Below are 21,614 nucleotides of genomic sequence, written 5' to 3' on the forward strand. Positions count from 1 at the left end.
CACCACATCGGAGGCCGATGGGCCCCGCCCACCAAATCGGAGGCCGATGGGCCCCGCCCACCAAATCGGAGGCCGATGGGCCCCGCCCACCAAATCGGAGGCCGAGGGTCCCCGCCCACCAAATCGGAGGCCGAGGGTCCCCGCCCACCAAATCGGAGGCCGAGGGTCCCCGCCCACCAAAGCGGAGGCCGAGGGTCCCCGCCCACCAAATCGGAGGCCGAGGGTCCCCGCCCACCAAATCGGAGGCCGAGGGTCCACGCCAACCAAATCGGAGGCCGAGGGGCCCCGCCCACCAAATCGAAGGCCGAGGGGCCCCGCCCACCAAAGCGGAGGCCGAGGGTCCCCGCACACCAAATCGGAGGCCGAGGGACCCCGCCCACCAAATCGGAGGCCGAGGGGCCCCGCCCACCAAAGCGGAGGCCGAGGGTCCCCGACAACCAAATCGGAGGCCGAGGGTCCCCGCCCACCAAATCGGAGGCCGAGGGTCCCCGCCCACCAAATCGGAGGCCGAGGGTCCCCGCCCACCAAATCAGAGGCCGAGGGGCCCCGCTCACCAAATCGGAGGCCGGGGGTCCCCGCCCACCACATCGGAGGCCGTTGGGCCCCGCCCACCACATCGGAGGCCGATGGGCCCCGCCCACCAAATCGGAGGCCGATGGGCCCCGCCCACCAAATCGGAGGCCGAGGGTCCCCGCCCACCAAATCGGAGGCCGAGGGTCCCCGCCCACCAAATCAGAGGCCGAGGGATTCCGCCCACCAAATCGGAGGCCGAGGGATTCCGCCCACCAAATCGGAGGCAGAGGGACCCCGCCCACCAAATCGGAGGCCGAGGGATTCCGCCCACCAAATCGGAGGCCGAGGGTCCCCGCACACCAAATCGGAGGCAGAGGGACCCCGCCCACCAAATCGGAGGCCGAGGGGCCCCACCAACCAAATCGGAGGCCGAGGAGCCCCGCCCACCAAATCGAAGGTCGAGGGGCCCCGCCCACGAAAGCGGAGGCCGAGGGTCCCCGCACACCAAATCGGAGGCCGAGGGACCCCGCCCACCAAATCGGAGGCCGAGGGGCCCCGCCCACCAAAGCGGAGGCCGAGGGTCCCCGACCACCAAATCGGAGGCCGAGGGTCCCTGCCCACCAAATCGGAGGCCGAGGGTCCCCGCCCACCAAATCGGAGGCCGAGGGTCCACGCCCACCAAATCGGAGGCCGAGAGTCCCCGCCCACCAAATCGGAGGCCGAGGGGCCCCGCCAACCAAATCGGAGGCCGAGGGGCTTCGCCAACCAAATCGGAGGCCGAGGAGCCCCGCCCACCAAATCGAAGGCCGAGCGGCCCCGCCCACCAAAGCGGAGGCCGAGGGGCCTGGCCCCGCCCACCAAAGCGAAGGCCGGGGGCCCCGCCCACCACATCGGAGGCCGAGGGACCCCGCCCACCACATCGGTGGCCGAGGGGCCCCGCCCACCAAATCGGAGGCCGAGGGTCCCCGCCCACCAAATCGGAGGCCGAGGGTCCCCGCCCACCAAATCGGAGGCCGAGAGTCCCCGCCCACCAAATCGGAGGCCGAGGGGCCCCGCCAACCAAATCGGAGGCCGAGGGGCTTCGCCAACCAAATCGGAGGCCGAGGAGCCCCGCCCACCAAATCGAAGGCCGAGCGGCCCCGCCCACCAAAGCGGAGGCTGAGGGGCCTGGCCCCGCCCACCAAAGCGGAGGCCGAGGGGCCCCGCCCACCACATCGGAGGCCGAGGGTCCCCGCCCACCAAATCGGAGGCCGAGAGTCCCCGCCCACCACATCGGAGGCCGAGGGGCCCCACCAACCAAATCGGAGGCCGAGGGGCCCCACCAACCAAATCGGAGGCCGAGGGTCCCCGCCCACCAAATCGGAGGCCGAGGGTCCCCGCCCACCAAATCGGAGGCCGAGAGTCCCCGCCCACCAAATCGGAGGCCGAGGGGCCCCGCCAACCAAATCGGAGGCCGAGGGTCTTCGCTAACCAAATCGGAGGCCGAGGAGCCCCGCCCACCAAATCGAAGGCCGAGCGGCCCCGCCCACCAAAGCGGAGGCCGAGGGGCCTGGCCCCGCCCACCAAAGCGGAGGCCGAGGGGCCCCGCCCACCACATCGGAGGCCGAGGGGCCCCGCCCACCACATCGGAGGCCAAGGGTCCCCGCCCACCAAATCGGAGGCCGAGGGTCCCCGCCCACCAAATCGGAGGCCGAGGGGCCCCACCAACCAAATCGGAGGCCGAGGAGCCCCGCCCACCAAATCGAAGGCTGAGCGGCCCCGTTCACCAAAGCGGAGGCAGAGGGACCCCGCCCACCAAATCGGTGGCCGTGGGGCCCCGCCAACCAAAGCGGAGGCCGAGGGTCCCCGCCCACCAAATCGGAGGCAGAGGGACCCCGCCCACCAAATCGGAGGCCGAGGGGCCCCGCCCACCAAAGCGGAGGCTGAGGGTCCCCGCCCACCAAATCGGAGGTCGAGGGTCCCCGCCCACCAAATCGGAGGCCGAGGGTCCCCGCCCACGAAATCGGAGGCCGGTCCCCGCCCACCAAATCGGAGGCCGAGGGTCCCCACCCACCAAATCGGAGGACGAGGGGCCCCACCAACCAAATCGGAGGCCGAGGAGCTTCGCCCACCAAAAGTAAGTGCGGCCCCAAAAGTAAGTGCGCCCCCGGGTGCAAAAGTAAGTGAGCCCCCGGGTGCAAAAGTAAGTGCGCCCCCGGGTGCAAAAGTAAGTGCGCCCCCGGGTGCAAAAGTAAGTGCGCCCCCGGGTGCAAAAGTAAGTGCGCCCCCGGGTGCAAAAGTAAGTGCGCCTCCGGGTACAAAAGTAAGTGCGCCCCCGGGTGCAAAAGTAAGCGCGCCCCCGACCCCGGGTGCAAAAGTAAGCGCGCCCCCCAGTCCCGTGTGTGAAAAGTGCTGCTGTAAAGCTGGTAGCGCTGTTCAAGCACCATGTATTTCCTTCAGGAAATGCCCATCTAATATATAATTGCCTAGAATACTACTTCCTGCAATTTGTGCCAAGAAAGAACATACCAATATACATAGCTATTGATACATATTATTTATTATTTACATTATTGTTCTTAAGCAAAGAACCGTTGTTGTGGCATTTGCCACAACACGCAAAGTTGTTGTCTGATGTCTTTCATCACTCCCCTCATAAGCATGTTCATGGATCCTGTGTAACTGTACCTTAAATAACAAGAATTGTCAAGAGCTGGTGAGTGCAGCCATTTTTTGTTCTTTCTTACTATTATTTATTAATTGTATTATTCTTACATTTGAATAAATAAAGTATATATGGATTCTAGACTCCCGATTCTTTAGAATCGGGCTGCCATCTAGTTAAAAATAATGGTCTATCAATGACTGTACTTAGTTCCTGCAGTACTCGGGGGTGTATCCCATCCGGGCCCGGAGATTTGTCAATTTTAGTTATTTTTAGACGCCGCTGTACTTCCTGCTGGGTTAAGCAGGTGACATTTAATGGGGAATTTTTGTCACTAGTCATTTTGTCTGCCATGGGATTTTCTTTTGTAAATACTGATGAAAAAAAGTCATTTAGCATATTGCCTTTTTCCTCATCCTCATCCACCATTTCACCCAGACTATTTTTAAGGGGGCCAACACTGTCATTTTTTAGTTTCTTACTATTTATATAGTTAAAGAATATTTTGGGATTATTTTTACTCTCTCTGGCAATGAGTCTCTCTGTCTCAATCTTTGCTGCCTTGCTTTGCTTTTTACAGAATTTATTTAATTTTCTGTATTTATTTAATGCCTCCTCACTACCTACTTCCTTTAATTCTCTAAATGCTTTCTTTTTGTCCCTTATTGCGCCCCTTACAGCTCTATTTAGCCATATTGGTTTCCTCCTATTTCTAGTATGTTTATTCCCATACGGTATATACTGTTCACAGGTCCTATCCAGGATGCTAATAAATGTCTCCCATTTTCTTTGTGTATTTTTGTGTCTCAGGATATCGTCCCAGTTAATTGCACCAAGATCCTCTCTCATCCGTTGGAAATTTGCCCTCCTGAAGTTTAGTGTCCTTGTCACCCCCCTACTACCCATCTTATTAAAGGTTACATGAAAACTTATTATTTTGTGATCACTATTCCCCAAGTGACCCCCAACCCTTATATTTGCCATGCGGTCTGGCCTGTTGGTTAATATTAGGTCTAGCAGTGCCCCCCTCCTTGTTGGGTCCTGAACCAGTTGTGAAAGGTAATTGTCTCTCATAGTTGTCAAAAACCGATTACCTTTGCTGGAACTGCAGGTTTCTGTTCCCCAATCTATTTCAGGGTAGTTGAAGTCCCCCATAATAATGACTTCTCCTTGAGTCGCAGCTTCATCTATTTGCTTTACGAGGATATTCTCCATTGCTTCCATTAGTTTTGGAGATTTATAACAAACCCCTATCAGTAATTTATTATTTTTTCCCCCTCCCCTTATCTCCACCCACAGGGACTCTACATTTTCATTAAATTCACCTATATTATCACGCAGGATGGGTTTTAAGGAAGATTTTACATACAGACACACCCCACCCCCTCGCTTATCTGTACGGTCATTTCTGAACAGGCTATAGCCCTGCAAGTTAACAGCCCAGTCATGGCTCTCATCCAGCCACGTCTCAGATATCCCCACCATGTCATAATTATGCTCCAACAACTTTAGTTCTAATTCGTCCATTTTGTTGGCGAGGCTTCTGGCATTAGTATACATGCACTTTATGTTACTCTCTGTACCTCTATTCTTTCTTAAATTACTAACTGTTCTAACCCCACCCCCCATGCCACCGCCACCCCCAACTTCCTTATTTGTGCCCAGGTCTCTATCTGCACTATCTTTCCCTCCTATAAGATGAATACCCTCCCCCCCAATCCCTAGTTTAAACACTCCTCCAACCTTCTAACCATTTTCTCCCCCAGCACAGCTGCACCTTCCCCATTGAGGTGCAGCCCGTCCCTAGCGTAGAGCCTGTAGCCAACTGAGAAGTCGGCCCAGTTCTGCAGGAACCCAAACCCCTCCTTCCTACACCAATTCTTGAGCCACTTATTAACCTCCCTAATCTCCCGTTGCCTCTCTGGCGTGGCACGTGGTACAGGCAGTATTTCGGAAAATACCACGTTGGAGGTCCTTGCTTGCAGCCTAATTCCCTGAAATCATCTTTAAGGACCTTCCACCTACCTCTAACTTTGTCATTTGTGCCAATGTGCACCATGACCGCTGGGTCCTCACCAGCCCCTCCCAGTAATCTGTCCACCCGATCAGCGATGTGTCGGACTCGAGCGCCAGGTAGGCAGCACACCGTCCGACGATCCCTGTCTTTGTGACAGATTGCCCTATCTGTTCCCCTAATAATTGAGTCCCCCACTACCAGCACCTGTCTGGCCTGCCCTGCTCTCCTTTTTCCCTCCTTACTGGAGCAGTCACTCCTCCGGCTTTCAGAGGACATGCCTGGCTGCAGCAGTGCTACCCCTGTACTGGCACCCCCCTCATCTGCCAACTTAGCAAACTTATTGGGGTGTGCCAGATCAGGACTAGCCTCCCTGGCACTCTTCCCTCTACCCCGCCTTCTATCTGTCACCCAGCTAACTGCCACACTGTCCTGCAGCTCCATCCTACCATCCCCCTCCTCATCTATCCCATTGAGCGTCTGCTCTGTGAGCAGAAGACTCCTCTCTATATTGTCTATGGATCTCAGTGTTGCCAGCTGCACATTTAGATCCAGTATCTGGGTTTCCAAATGCACAATGTGCTCACATCTCGCACAGCAGTATGCACCCTCGACCGGCTGGTCAAGGACTGCATACATGTGGCAAGATGTACACTGGATGGCATTAACAATTGTGGAGCACATTTCCTAAAACAGACTTTTTAATTAAAAAGGGGTTGCCTAGACAACCTTTTAAAGGGAATCTGTCAGCAGGGTTTTGCTTTGCAATCTGAAGACAGCATGAGGTAGGGGTTAAAACACGGATTTCAGCGATTCCTCTCTTATCAAACTCTGAGTTGTTTTTTTTGCCTACAATGAATATTTTAGCACCAGTAGCTTATCATTGCTGTGACTAGCTGGCTGTATGAGCCCTGGACCGACACGCCCCCTCCTGTGATAGGCAGCTTACTATCTATGGACAGTGTATATACAGAGCCTGGTGTGGGCGGGGTTAGCTTTCTCAGCTCTGCTTCATGCTAAATCTAGTGATACAGCTTCTCTTTGCCTACATCAGGCTGATCTCAGATGAGGTAGAAAAAATCTTTGACAGATTCTCTTTAAGATAATATGGCACTAATCACTGACGTTACAAGTAGCTTAATTGCACAATACATGGTCACAAGATGTAACACAGATAAATATGGAGTCTGTATTTGTCACGCTTCTTCCAGGTCATCATGACGTCTGATGTTAAACCACCCCTCTTAAACACTGTATTTACTTTTTACAAAAAAAATGGACTTCAGCTGTATGTCATTCACGTAATCCCTATTAATAATTCTATATAGCCTTTTTTAGTTAGATTCATTCTTCATTCTTAGAATTTTATGAATAAATCGATTTATAATTTTCTTTGTCGAAAGGGGGTTTCCTATCAAGCTTTGATACCATCAGGTTCCTGGCTGGACAGTGGCACACTGTGTAGGGACATGCCCCCATACTTGTATCACCAAGTTCCTAATTATTCATAAGTTTCCAGGAGCGATAACAGAAGAACAATATATTGCAGCGTTAAGAAGAATGATATCACAGAATTGTTGCATAATAGGGAATTCAAGTATCTACTGAAACAGTAATTGAAGCGGAGGTAACGTGTCTATATAATAACGTAGATCTGTTGTAATAAAGACATTTAAGGAGTAACGAGAGACAAAGGTTTTGGGTCAACCACAGCTGACAGTTCTTCGAGAATTAGAAATGTTAACAGTGAAAATTCTGATCAAATAATTTCCAGATAAATAAATCATTAATCATTTTTTTACGGGATTTTCTTCACAGGGGCCGGTGTATTTTTCCTCTCCTGCACAGAAGGAGACCAGATCAGTTTCCTATTTGACTGTATCGTCCGTGGCATCTCTCCAACAAAAGGTCCATTCGGTCTCCGCCCAGTGCTGCCAGGTTAATATTAGAAATATGACAATGTTGGACTAATGTATGCACTTTGCAAGGCCTCATTCTCGCATCTGATGTTCTGATACGAGTGCTATTCGAGTTTTCACAGACAGCCCTCATACCTGTGATAGTCTATGGGGTCATTCACATGTCTGTGATTTTTCGTGCACCAAGTGGAAGCTACAGAAGTCAAATGAAGCAACAATTTGAATTAAAACCCTTCTGCAAATAGATGCTTTATAGCCAAAAATATGTGCTCTAAATTAAAATATGCACTAAAAAGTGTTCATAGCCCTTAAAGGGGTTGTCCAGTCCACTTGAGGTACAAGTCTGCAGTCACTCTATGTGACTGCAGACCTGTGAATTCTCACAGAGTGCACAGTGCGCACTGTCAGGATTCTCTGTTCCCAGGATCAGCAGACATGCAGTCACCTTGTCACGGTGTGACTGTAGGATAATAGATGTGCACCTACACTGACCCTCAGGCTAGGATTCCCTGGCTATCCCTGTCCCAGGATGACCCCTGAAGGTGGAGATGCCTGGTCCTCATTCCTTCCTATGCTCCTAAGCAGCACTAGTCTGTGCGGTGTATGGGAATACAAAACAAGGCAGACAGGCCAGAAACAGAAGCACAATCACACAACACTCTCTCAGGGAAATAGCTTTAGACATAACACCTAATTACCAGGATGTGTCCAACTCTCCAAACCCGGATAGAGAACTATTGCTGCCATTACCTGAACAGTGGAGGGAGCTAAATATGGAAAGAACAGACATGACTTGTTCTCATGCAGCATGTGACCACAGGCAATCAAGCTGAGTCCAGCAAATATTTAACGCCTTCTAACCTGCCTAGGAGTTGCAGCTCTAGAAGTCAACGCCAGAGTCACTTTGTGGTGACCATAGCTATCTATGGAGTCACAAGGCCTTTCTAGACCTGTGTAATCCACAGACCCAACGCCGCCATGACAGTTGGAGATGTTTGAGTTAAACCTCCTTGTGACACACATGCTGACCAGAGGCTTAGCTAGGGTTTTTGTTCACAGGGTCACTAAACGTCTGAGAGGCCATCTAATTACATCTAAGGTGGCACACCCTAATAGTGGATTTAGGAGAACCTCAGCAGATGACAGGGCTGTTATTAAAAAAAAATTCTATACCAAGACCAACACTGATATTGCCATGTGGTGATCATACTGTATAGTGGTAGATACCATTGCTGCAGAACATATAGGAGATTACAGTACAGTTATGTATAGTAACTTACGGCTGACGTTATTTCTACTCCATCTGACCCAGACCGACATGACAACTTCTTCCAGCCAGGACTCTGCTACAGAGATTGCACCAAAGTCACATTTGACTTGTCACATTTCCAAAACGGCCCCATCTATCTCCAAGCTGCACAAACTCCTCATCCTACTGATGCCCCAATACTGAACCACTGCTGTCATATTTCTCCCTATTAGTTAACCTGCTGTGGTGTACTGTGTACCCTCTGTATGGTAAAACAAAACCTATAACAGTAAGTGCTCACTTATAATAATGACCATAGTCTCCCCCTTTACAGCTACCCTCTACACGGAATGATGCTCTCCTATAAACAGTATAATGACCCCAGCATTGTTTCATACCCCCACACAGTATACTTACCACTTAGTAGCCCCCAAACTGTTTGATGGCTCTAATACTGTATGATGGCCACTGCACTGTACAAAGAACCACATTAGCTCCCACACTGTATGATGGCCCACTAAATAGCCTCCATATAGTATAATGCACCCCATAGTCCTCCTATAGTAAACTGCACTCCCCATAGGCCTCTATATAATATAATGCACTCCCATAGTCCTTCATATAGTATAATGCACTCCCCATAGGCCTCTATATAGTATAATGCACTCACCAAAGGCCTCTGTATAGTATAATGCAATCCCCATAGGCTTCTATAAAGTATAATACACTCTCCAAAGGCCTCTATGCACTAGAAGGCATTCCCCATAGGCCTCTATGTAGTATAATGCATTTCCCATAGAACTCTATATAGTATAATGCACTCCCCTTAGGCCTCCATGCAGTATAATGCACTCCTCATAGTTCTCCATATAGTATATTGCACTCTTCATATGCCTCTATATAATATAATGCACTCCCCATAGTCCTTCATATAATATAATGCACTCCTCATAGGCCTACATATAGCATAAAGCACTCCCCATAGGACTCCATATAGCATAATGCACTCTCCATAGACCTCCATATAGTATAATTCACTCGCCTTAGGCCTCCATATAGTATAATTCACTCTCCTTAGGCCTCCATATAGTATAATACACTCCCCATTGACCTCTATATCATATAATGCTGTCCCCAATGGCCTCTATATAGCATACTGCACTCCCCTTAGGCCTCCCCTTATGCACTTCCCATAGACCTCTATATAGCAATGCACTCTCCATAGGCCTTTATATAGTACTAGATTGTGGCCCGATTCTAACGCATCGGGTATTCTAGAATATGCATGTCCCCGTAGTATATGGACAAATTATGATTCCAGAATTCGCGGCAGACTGTGCCCGTCGCTGGTTGGTCGAGGCAACCTTTATGACATCATCGTCGCCATGGCAACCATTATGACATCTACGTCGATACTGTGCCCGTCGCTGATTGGTCGAGGCCTGGCGGCCTCGACCAATCAGAGACGCGCGATTTCCATTATGACATCATCGTCGCCATGCTGTGCCCCTCGCTGATTGGTCGAGGCCTGGCGGCCTCGACCAATCAGAGACGCGGGATTACCAGGACAGACAGACAGACAGACAGACAGAAAGACAGACAGACGGAAAAACCCTTAGACAATTATATATATAGCGGGATTTCCATTATGACATCATCGTCGCCATGCTGTGCCCGTCGCTGATTGGTCGAGGCCTGGCGGCCTTGACCAATCAGAGACGCGGGATTTCCAGGACAGACAGACAGACAGAAAGACAGACAGACGGAAAAACCCTTAGACAATTATATATATAGATAATTGACTCCCCATATGCCTATATATAGTATAACTAGACTGCGGCCCGATTCTAACGCATCGGGTATTCTAGAATATGCATGTCCCCGTAGTATATGGACAATGATGATTCCAGAATTCGCGACAGACTGTGCCCGTCGCTGATTGGTCGAGGCAACCTTTATGACATCATCGTTGCCATGGCAACCATTATGACATCTACGTCTATACTGTGCCCGTCGCTGATTGGTCAGAGACGTGGGATTTCCATTATGACATCATCGTCGCCATGCTGTGCCCGTCTCTGATTGGTCGAGGCCGCCAGGCCAGGATTTCCAGGACAGACAGACAGACAGACAGACAGACAGACAGACGGAAAAACCCTTAGACAATTATATATATAGATGAACTCCCATAGGCCTTTATATCATATAATGCACTCCCCTGAGGCTTCCATATGGTATACTGCACTCCCCTTAGGCCTTTATATAGTACTAGATTGTGGTAATGCTGTCCCCAATGGCCTCTATATAGCATACTGCACTCCCCTTAGGCCTCCCCTTATGCACTTCCCATAGACCTCTATATAGCAATGCACTCTCCATAGGCCTTTATATAGTACTAGATTGTGGCCCGATTCTAACGCATCGGGTATTCTAGAATATGCATGTCCCCGTAGTATATGGACAATGATGATTCCAGAATTCGCGGCAGACTGTGCCCGTCGTTGATTGGTCGAGGCAACCTTTAGGACATCATCGTCGCCATGGCAACCATTATGACATCTACATCGATACTGTGCCCGTCGCCTAGCGGCCTCGACCAATCAGAGACGCGGGATTTCCAGGACAGACAGACAGACAGACAGACAGACAGACAGACGGAAAAACCCTTAGACAATTATATATATAGATAATGCAGTCCCCATAGGCCTCTATATAGCATAATGCACTACGCATAGGCCTCTATATAGTATAATGCCCTCCCCATAGGCCTCTATAGTATAATTCCCTTACAATAGACCTCTATATAGAATAACACACTCCCCACAGGCCTCTATACAATATAATGCACTCGCCATTTAAAATAAAAAAATACAATACTCACCTCTCCTCATTTCCCCGCTGCTCTGAGTGCCGTCACATCTCAGAACAGCGGGCACCATTTAGTGGCATCATCGTCCCTGTTGTCAGTGTCTGCGTCAGTGATGTCAGATGTAGAGTGGAACCCCGCGCCCCCCCCCACACTCACGGGCCTTATAGTGGCCGGGTGGCGGTTTGCAGGGAGTTCGAGTTTAACTGTATGGACATGCAGTAGCGTAGCTGCACCCCCTCTGCCTTCTAGTGCTGACTAGACATGCACTACCTAGCTCAATACAAGTGAATGGAGCAAAGCTGGACACGTCTAGTCCGAATGCGCCCAGGGGTATGGAAATACTTGCGGTCACATGACTGCCCACTCCCGCCGGTGGTACTGGAGAATCCTGATGGTGCATGCTGTGAAGATTCACAAGTCCCAGTCACATAGTGTAACTGTAGACTTGAGCCCCAAGGCCAGACAAGCCCTTTAAGTCCAGAAATATTATGCAAACCAGTTATTTCTTGCAGTGTCTTGCAATTTTCCATCATTGGCTCTGTAAAAGAATTATGTCTGACGGTGGCAACCGGAGGCCCCCATGAATGAAGAACATCACGTGGCTTATTGAAAGACATACATTATGGAGAGAACATAAGGATTATTGTCCTACAGGGACCATGGACCACCACTATGTCCTTTGCTTTTTTTAAAGTCTATTTTGTAAAAAATTCTACTAAAAACATTGACGTACAAGAGGTAATTTGATATCTTGTATGAGAACTATATCCCATGTGTTATTACTGAGTTCCCGAGAATGCACTGCAGAGCCAATTATAAATATACATATCTATATACACTGTATACTGGAGTCTCACTGTCCTAAAGGGTGTAAGGTTGCACATGGGACAGGCGGGGGGCGTGCAAAGTAAATAAATGAAGAACGGAACATTCAGGAAGAATTACCACCTGCTATATATAGTGCTCAATGCACAAACCAGTTTTAATTACATTTATTCTTCCTTATATTTAGAATGTCATAGAAAGGTTTATTGCCCGAACTAATAATCACTGTTTTATTATTATTATTATTATTAAGAATAATAAGAATAATAAGAATAATAATCAGCAAAAACTAATAATAATAATACAAAAAGTATTAATACTCCTTGTCCCTAAACTGTCACTTAACATAATGATGACAATAATAATTTATATATTAAATTACTACTGCCAATAATTAATTGAATAGTAACAAATCTGTAAACAATTATAACATCAATAATACCAATAGATATTACTACTACTTATACTGCTACTAAAAGTAATTATCCTTATCATCGTAATTATTACAAAGGTATCTCAGGAAATTACTCTTCCTATTCCTGATAAATAAAACTAATGTATGACATTAATACTTCTACTAATACTACTACTAGTAATATTAATTAATAGAATAGTAATAAATAAAAGTTATAACAGCTGTAAAACCAATAACTAATAATACTACTAATACAGCTGCTAAAAGTAATAATAATAACAAAATAATATTAATATATGAAATGATCATTCCCCTCCTAATAATAACAATAATCATACCTAAACTTCCTCCTCTATTTAGTAACTTGAGTAATAATAATAATAATAATAATAATAATAAAAAGTTAAACATGAAACTCTTCCTTGTTTTAATTATCTATCAATGCTAACAAAATATAATAATAATAACAATAATAATAACAACATTATTATTATTATTACTACCACTACTATTATTGTTATTATTATTATTATTATTAGTAGTAGTAGTAGTAGTAGTAGTAGTAGTAATAATAATAATAGATTATTACTAACTATTATTGTTGTTAGGAAAAAAAAACACCAGACAGATATGATACTGGGCTAGACTCCCACCAAAAAAGTATATAAGGAAAAATAAAAATACTTTTGGTGTGAAAGAACACCAGTACCCATATAATAGAACGGTCAACCTGAATACTATAAAGTATAAAGCTTTATTAAATAATCATGGTGAGCAAAAGACACACAGATGGATATTAAAACCAATTAAAAGAACAAAAACAGAGTTTCTGCAAAGTCTCAGAATTTCCACTATATAAATACAAATAAATAAATAAAAAAATATATATATATATCTATAAATATAGATATATATATTAGTGATGAGTGAGTATACTCATTGCTTGGGTTTCCCAGAGTATGCTCGTGTGTCCCCCGAGTATTTTGGGCGTGCTCGGGGACTTAGTTTATTATGTTGTCGCAGCTGCATGATTTGCGACTGCTAGACAGCTTGAATACATATGAGAATTCTCTAACAAACAGGCAACCCCCACATGTATTCAAGCTGTCTAGCAGCCACAAATCATGCAGCTGCGACGACATAAACTAAATCCCTGAGAACTCGGAAATACTGAGAAAAAAATCACTAATATATATATATATACATACTATGGAGATATAACCTATCTCCCTCCAAGTAAATAGAAAAGTGTAAATGGGTAGAAGTCGAAGAACTCTACAGATGAGGAAAGAAGGAAAATAACCAGAGTTTTTCAATACTAACTATAATAGAGCAAAAGAAACATAAATATAAGATCAGTTCTAATAAATTATTTAAATATCTGGTCAGAAATCAGAGTGTGACCTTTTGATATTACCCAAATATATGTAGAAGAGAGAGGGAGAAGCTACAACAACAATAGTACAAAAACACACCTACTAATAATGTTACTATTACTAATAAACCATAGCAATATAAATAATAAAGCAAAATGACATACTGCTCACAAATATTATAGGTTAAGTATGATACTTATGTGATGCTTTTTTCATGGGTGTTCTCCTCTGTTCACATTTGCATGACTGTGTGTAAGGCTGTAATAGGAGTTGTGGTTTAGGATTATGTAATATTTGACAAAACAATCTCCATATAGCTCATATTTTATTAGCAGTTCTCCTATTCAGGAATTTTCAGTCCCGGATTAGTTACCTACTACAGAAATAATGAACTTTAAGATCTGCGTACTTTAGGAAAAGTTGATTGACCATTGTATAGAAGTGTAATGGTGGGGCATCATCAGCTGACTACAATCAACAACCTGTAGTCAGGGGGGTTGGGCAGCCATAGGAAGTTTGTATTCGTGCAGTTGCCCACTCAGTAGAACTAAAGGGCAGATCTGCTAATAAATTTGGAAATTCAATTCCAAAATTGAGATACATAGATTGCGCCAATTAATTATACTTACAAATTATTGCAACTTTTTTTTTCCTTTAAAGATCCAAATTTAAACCCTGCTTATATGGAAGAAAGGGTGGCACATGAGACCCTACAGCTGGAGAAACGACTCAGCCTGCTGTCTCATCATAGCATGGGAGGTAAGGTACAGGATATAATGCAAAATGTGTAAACCGCTCCTGATGTCGCAGACCTTTATTGAAATGTTCATTGACTTTTATGGGCAATTTTGTACTACATTGTGCAGAGGTGTTGTTGGAAACTGCTTGGTAATACAAAATAACCTCTACCTTTGACGCTGAGTCACTTTTCACAGACTAGTCGTGGTGCGGGGAAGTCAAGGAGTCAGAGGTCAAATGCCAGGAGAGTTAATCAAAGACAAAGAGATAAGACAAACAAATAGTCAAAGCAAGGTCCGGGGTCAGGCAACTAAGGTCAGAGTGCGTCAAAAGCAAAAGGGGTAATACAAACGAGTAGTCAAAAAGGCAAATCCAAGGTCTAGCAACAAAGATCAGAATATCAGAACACAGAGCACAGAGCAATACACCACTGATCAAGGCAACGACTGGCAATGGTCTGACCATTGCCAGCCAGGTAAATAGCCAGGTAATCACCTGAATAAGTGAAAACTGTAAGCTCGGCCAGATTGGGCAGCTGGGATGTCACTCACAATACTGAAAGCCCAGTACACCCCTGTCTCTGATTATGTAGTTGGGCTGTCACTCACAGCATCCTTAGGACACTGTGAGTGGTGGAATCGTGACGCTACCAAGTGTTAATATTATGAAGTGTTAAGGGGGCATCATGGGTCTGAATGTAGCTGCAAACTCTCCATTCGTGGCTATGAATCACCATCAAAAAGTTGGGCATAAAATGGCCATCTATCCTAGCACCACTAAAGTAATACTCCATAGGGAAAAGTATGTAAATGAACTTCATCCCAGTAGGAAAGAAAATGATTCCACTAGCGCCATCTATTGGAGGTAGGTATTGATTCAATCAATGTTCAACCTTTTTAACAAGCCTTTCAGTATAGAGCTAGGTTTGGCTGGCCGAATCATACTTGTTTGATGTGACCATGGAGGGAGATTGGCTTTTCTTAATGAGCTTGGCATGGAGTCTAATTGGCAATGATTCATGTGAAAAATGCGTGGCCTCGCTTAATGCAAGTGTATTGAGCGAGGCCACATACATCTAGTTGGAATGTGGCCAGAAGTATTCAGATTGCATACTACATGACCGCTCATTCCCGGCACCAGAGGATCCTTACAGCGCGCAGTGAGCACGCTGTAAGGATTCACAAGTCTGCAGTCACATAATTAGTGGAGGTCAGGCCCCTTACAGATCACATAATATCGGCTCACCATCAATAAATAAATATTGGAGAACCCCCTTTAAATCATTCTACAAGTAGACCATTACTGTCTGCACATCATGAACAAAGTGAAAAACAAGTAACAATAGACAAATTGTGTTTTTTTTTATACTGTGCAGATCATATCTATGCACAAAATTATATGTATAATTAAAATATTCCTATTATACTGACACAATAAATTAAATTCATGATCCAGCATTACAAGAACAACTTTCCAACATGCAGAGAATTACAGCAAGTCTCAGAGGAATCAACAGCAGCATAATAGAGATTCGGTCCTTGTAATTAGAGATTACCGCGCCTGCCTCATTTATATATTCTACATCATATTCATTATCGGGGAATATCCATTATATCCCTATGCTACAGGAGTTAAATGAATATTTCAAAAATACCCATAACCTCCTGTTTATGCTGAGGGCTTAGAATAAATCCCATATTTTATTCCCCTGCCGATACACTGCATTTATTGGATGTCGTAGAGGGTTGCTAACAAGCATATAGCAGTTGTCTGACTCCGTGTGGAACCGTAAATAGAGAGAATAGTAATGCATATGTGGGATGTGAATTCTTATTACTATGGCACTGACCATAGTAGTTCCTTCGATATTGATATTGTAGACTTAAAGGCTATTGACTCCTTTGCACTCTTTTTTTTTACTGTGCAAAAAATTTAATTTTCTGTTATTAGTTTTCAGTAAAATTGTTTAATTGGTTTTCTTCTCAAGCTTGCAGTTATTTCAATACATTGCAAGCTGCTCAGTGCCATTAAGTGTTATTAATACCAATAGCAGGCTCCCTGCTTAAACTACAGGTAAGGGAAATCTGAGCCAGTGTCGGAGCCCACACAGACCAAATTTCCATTGGCCAAATCCATTGTACAGGCACAAAAAGATGTGTATAATGCATGTACAAAGCTTGTTCAGGAGCTCACATAGCCTGCATACGAGCCTAACGGCTGTGATCAGAGCTAGCTGTCTAACTGCTGTGACTCCATGTCTGAACTCCTATGAAAACCAGTCGATGGATGGAATAAATAATGGAGTGCGGTATTTTGCAAATATTAGATCACTTGCACAACATACTGCAATGTCCCTCCTACTTATAGAATATAAATTTCCAAGCTAATTAAAAATCGTAGTATTCATCCCATATGGTACATTCTAAAATGAAAAAAATATTGTAATGGTAGAATTGCTGATTTTTCATCACTTCACCACCCAAAAAAAATGGAATAAAAAGAAATCAGAAAGTCATGTGGATAGTATTATGAGCCTGTCCATAGTTATTAGACTTCAGTTCAATATTACACCACATTTATGTGCACAGGCCACCTACTAATGCATAATAGTTATATCTGAAAAGGTGGCATTCCATTCACTAAAACTTTGAAAAATTGTAATGTAAAGCTTTAATTCGTATTCGGTGATCTAATACCAGCAATAGTTGGCTTGCAATTCATTTTAATCTGTTTTATACCCTGATTGCTTCATGTAAATGAACAGTGCCTACTGTTGATCTTGACTAGAGTTGAGCGAATATGTTCGGAACCGGTCACCGAATTTGAACTTGCCATATTCGTGCCATATTGGTTCCCTATTCGTGCCGAATTTACGTTTGACGATCGATTCCGAACATATTCGGTCATTTCTACTCCCATTGACTCCAATGACGTTCGTCTGTGTTTGGCAAATATTGAAAATACAATATTTGCCGCCAATCGTAATGGGAACCGAATTTTTAAAAATTCACTTAACTCTAGTCTTGACTGAGCTTAGGACGTTAATAAATCATTTTCCCCTGAAATAATTCATTCTATTCAACTGTATGTGCTGAGAATAATCAAGTTAAACAAAAAGTTTGATTTTATTGCAGGAGATGACAAAAGTTTGTCCAGTTCCTCTTCGGACACCAGCCATTCAGATGCCAGTGCTGGAAGCAGGTTGACCATCTGGGCAGATCCTTCTTCTTCGGCCAGCACTTCAGCTGAAAGTCATGGTATGGCAGCAGCAAAGGGCATTCATCTTGGAGAAGATAAAGCTTATGCTGAAGCCCTTCGTGCATCCAAGCCACCTCCTAAGCCGACTCCATCTAGACACTTGCAGGAGATCGGCCGTCAAAGCTCTTCTGACAGTGGGATAGCTACTGGTAGTCACTCTTCCTATTCTGGAAGCTTTTCTTCCTATGCGGAAAGCCTGGACATTTGCCATGGTGAGGAGTTTGGGTCACTGATAAGCTTACCGTTGGCCATGGCTACAGATCAAAATCTATGTACATGTCAGCATCCGGATCCACACAGAGGGACTGAATATCAGATTCCTGCCTCTGTCAGACATCTCTACGACACACCTCGAAGTGTTTTACAGGCAGCTGCTAGAGAACCTCAACACAAAACTTCAGATTCCACATTACCAAAGGACCAGGCACAAGGAACTCAAAGCCCCAGTGATATTAAGCTGTTGCTGCCCCATGTTGACCCAAAAACTGTATCATTACTGCAAGAAAGCAAAGACTCAGGTGATGAGACATATGTGGATTTTGTTCCAAAGTGGACAGCTACAAAGGGGCAACCACAAGGGATGGAACCAAAAGGAAGTGACTTGGCAGCTGCCGGAACAAGTGAGACCTGTGAAATCTGCAGCCCTCAGCCTGGAATTACCAGGGCCCTTTTTTCTGCTTGCCCAGTATGTGGGGGACTGAAGGTAAATAGTTATTATAAGTTTGCACATACATAATGTTTCCGTGCTTGGAATATTTGGTTACAGACAGAATGGTTCAAAAATCAGATTTGGGGGGCTTATAAATAATTTTGGGGGGGTTAATGCGTGTGCATGCCAGTAAAGAATTACTAGTAAAAAGACATTGGGGGTATTTTTTTTAAGACTGATCTTTCTTAAATCTAATTTATGTTATGTGCCAGTCTATTAATATATTTGTATATTTGTGTATTTGCACCACAAAATTAAATCTACGGCAGCAGTAAGCCGGCGTACATTTCTGGCATACACTATAGTAAATGTGTCACTTGGCAGTTGGTCATGCCCGATAGTATAACAAATAAATAGAAATGCCATTAGCATGTTTACTATCAGGATAATTTATATTCCAAAATGTCTGTAGGAAGAAACTACATATGCATGAATATTCATAATAAAGAAAAATGGAGTGCTGACCATCAAAATAAAATAAACGTATTAATTACATATAGTGCTTCAATATGACACAGTAAAAAACAGGCGGTAAACAAAGAACAATTCATGTGGAGGGAATAATGGGCTTGGGCAAGAAGCGCTATTGATCGTACAAGGAAATAGGGTCTTATGCCTAAACTAATACAAAATCTGAAGAATCACATATTTATACACGACACAGCAGAGAACTGTCATTATGGGAGAGTGATAAACAGTTGTGTCCATAAATATTGGAACAGTTAGATAAGGAGAGAAAGTTTTATTGTCCTCTGATTGGGGTCTGGTTCTGTGTTGTGATGCCCCCACAAGATCTGAGTCTGGGAGTATAAACTTATGACAACCTTTGACACACTTAGTGCAGGAATGAATGTGTCGCATGGATTTATGTCTTTTTACATCAATTAAGGAATTTGCTCTTCAGACCTTGTGGGGGCATCACAACACAGATCCAGACCCCAATCAGAGGACAATAAAACTTTCTCTCCTTATCTACGAACTGTTTCAATATTTATGGAAACTGTTTATCACTCTTCTATAATGACAGTTCTGTGCTGGGTTGTGTATATATGTGATTCTTCAGATTTTGTTTTAGTCTATGCCTGATGAAGAGACCTGTGTAGTCTCGAAAGCTTGCAATTTGTTACCATCTTTTCAGTTAGCCATTAAAAGGTATCAACCACTGAGCACTCTCAATCCCAAATATTTTTCTGGGTGACCACATGAATTGTTCTTTGTTTACCTCCTGTTTTTTACTGTGTCATATTGAGCCACTAAATGTAATTAATAAATTTGTATTATTTTGATGATGTCAGCATTCCTTTTTTCTTTATTATGAATATATGTGCCCCACGTAGCCTCCGATATACAGCATGTGCCCCACGTAGCCACTGATATACAACATGTGCCCCACATAGCCTCTGATATACAGCATGTGCCTCACATATCCTCTGATATACAGCATGTGCCCCACATAGCCTCTGATATACAGCATGTGCCCCATGTAGCCTCTGATATACAGCAAGTACCCCATGTAGCCTCTGATATACAGCATGTGCCCTATGTAGCATCTGATATACAGCATGGGCCCAATGTAGCATCTGATATACAGCATGGGCCCAATGTAGCCACTGATATACAGCAAGTGCCCCATGTAGCCTCTGATATACAGCATGTGCCCCATGTACCCCCCTATATACAGCATATGCCCCACATAGCACCGTGTATATAGTATGTGCCCCACATAGCATCTTATATACAGCATGTACCCCAAATAGCCTCTTATATACAGCATGAGCCGCACATAGCCTTTTATTTATAGCATAAGTCCCCCTATATACCGTATGAGCCCCAAACAGCCCCCTATATACATACAAATATTGCATACACATGAAAAAAACACCACATACTCGCTTTGCTCCCATTCCCCCGGCACTCTGCTTCTGCAATTTCTGATGCACTGACTCTCCGCAGTGCGCAGCTAACGCAATGAAATGGCATCATTGTGACTAGAGTTGAGCGACTTTCATTTTTTTAAGATCGAGTCGGGTTTTGTGAAACCCGATTTTGTCCAGAGTCGAGTCGAGTGCAGTCGGCCGATTATCGCTAAAAGTCGGGGATCGACCGAAACACGAAACCCAATGCAAGTCAATGGGGAAGCATAGTCGGCAGTGAGTGGAGGCCAGGAAAACACCTACAGTGCCCATTTTAATGCCAAAAACATCCATTCTTGTTTCTGAAGCTTGTCAATCTTAATTAACTTTATAATAATAGTTGGGCATAGGGAATTGGGGGTCATTTGGCAAAAGTTGTGGGGGGAGTAGGGCCGGCTCAAGTTTTTCGTGGGCCCAGGAAATGCGGACTACGTCACGGCGGTGTTGCAGGGAAAGGTAAGTATTTCAACGTTGCAAGTGCTGTGATCCTGAGCAAGCAGGGGGGGCCCACTCGTTCGCATTGGCACTGGCACAGGGCCCCTCAAAGTACAGCGATGTGTGTTTGCATGGCGGGGGCGCCTCCCACCAGCAGCGACACTTTTGCGTACTCTGAGGGGCCCTGTGCCAGTGACGTCGCCAACGAGTATGCCCCCCCACCTGATGAAGGAACCTGCACTTTCATCTGCACCTTCCTCTCTGTCCCTGTGTAAGGTGGTATAACATGCGGGAAGGGGAACCTTACTTTCAGCAGGGTCAGATTCTGGCTGTGTAGAGTATAAGGGGAATGTAGTGGTCTAGGTCAATGTACCAGCAGACTCATCTAGCAGTGGCTGGGCAATGGGCAGGATGAGGAGGAAACAGATATAGGGCCAAAGAATAAAGTAGGCTAAATGCAGTTCAAAATTGGTAACAGGACTAAACAGGCGGCATTGCTTTGTTCAGTGGAGTAGCAAACCCAAGAGCAGCAGACACTGTTTCAAGGGCCTAACCACACTAGTAGGCCAAATGCAGTTTAATATCTGATAGTATAGGGCGAAAGCCAGAATGTGGAAGCTCAGCTTTGTTCAGTTGAGGACAACACCAGGCAGGGGCAGACAGACACCTTTAGTAGGCCGGAACAGCCAATTTTTTAAAAAAACAGCAGTTAGTAAGAGGCAGAAGGTAGAAGCTCA

At 45.2% G+C, this 21,614-nt stretch overlaps 1 protein-coding gene across 2 annotated transcripts in view; it reads left to right on the plus strand.

The window, feature by feature from the left end:
- Window positions 1–21,614, plus strand: part of DOK7 (docking protein 7) — a 197,372-nt gene that overhangs the window by 94,926 nt on the left and 80,832 nt on the right. For both annotated transcript variants that reach the window (XM_077280060.1, XM_077280061.1), the window contains exons 5-7: window positions 6,990–7,109; window positions 14,485–14,583; window positions 17,697–18,523. In XM_077280060.1, coding sequence (XP_077136175.1) covers window positions 6,990–7,109; window positions 14,485–14,583; window positions 17,697–18,523 — 1,046 coding nt within the window. The remainder of the gene's footprint in view (window positions 1–6,989; window positions 7,110–14,484; window positions 14,584–17,696; window positions 18,524–21,614) is intronic.

The sequence above is a fragment of the Ranitomeya variabilis genome, chromosome 1 (assembly GCF_051348905.1).
Source record: "Ranitomeya variabilis isolate aRanVar5 chromosome 1, aRanVar5.hap1, whole genome shotgun sequence".
NCBI lineage: Eukaryota > Metazoa > Chordata > Amphibia > Anura > Dendrobatidae > Ranitomeya > Ranitomeya variabilis.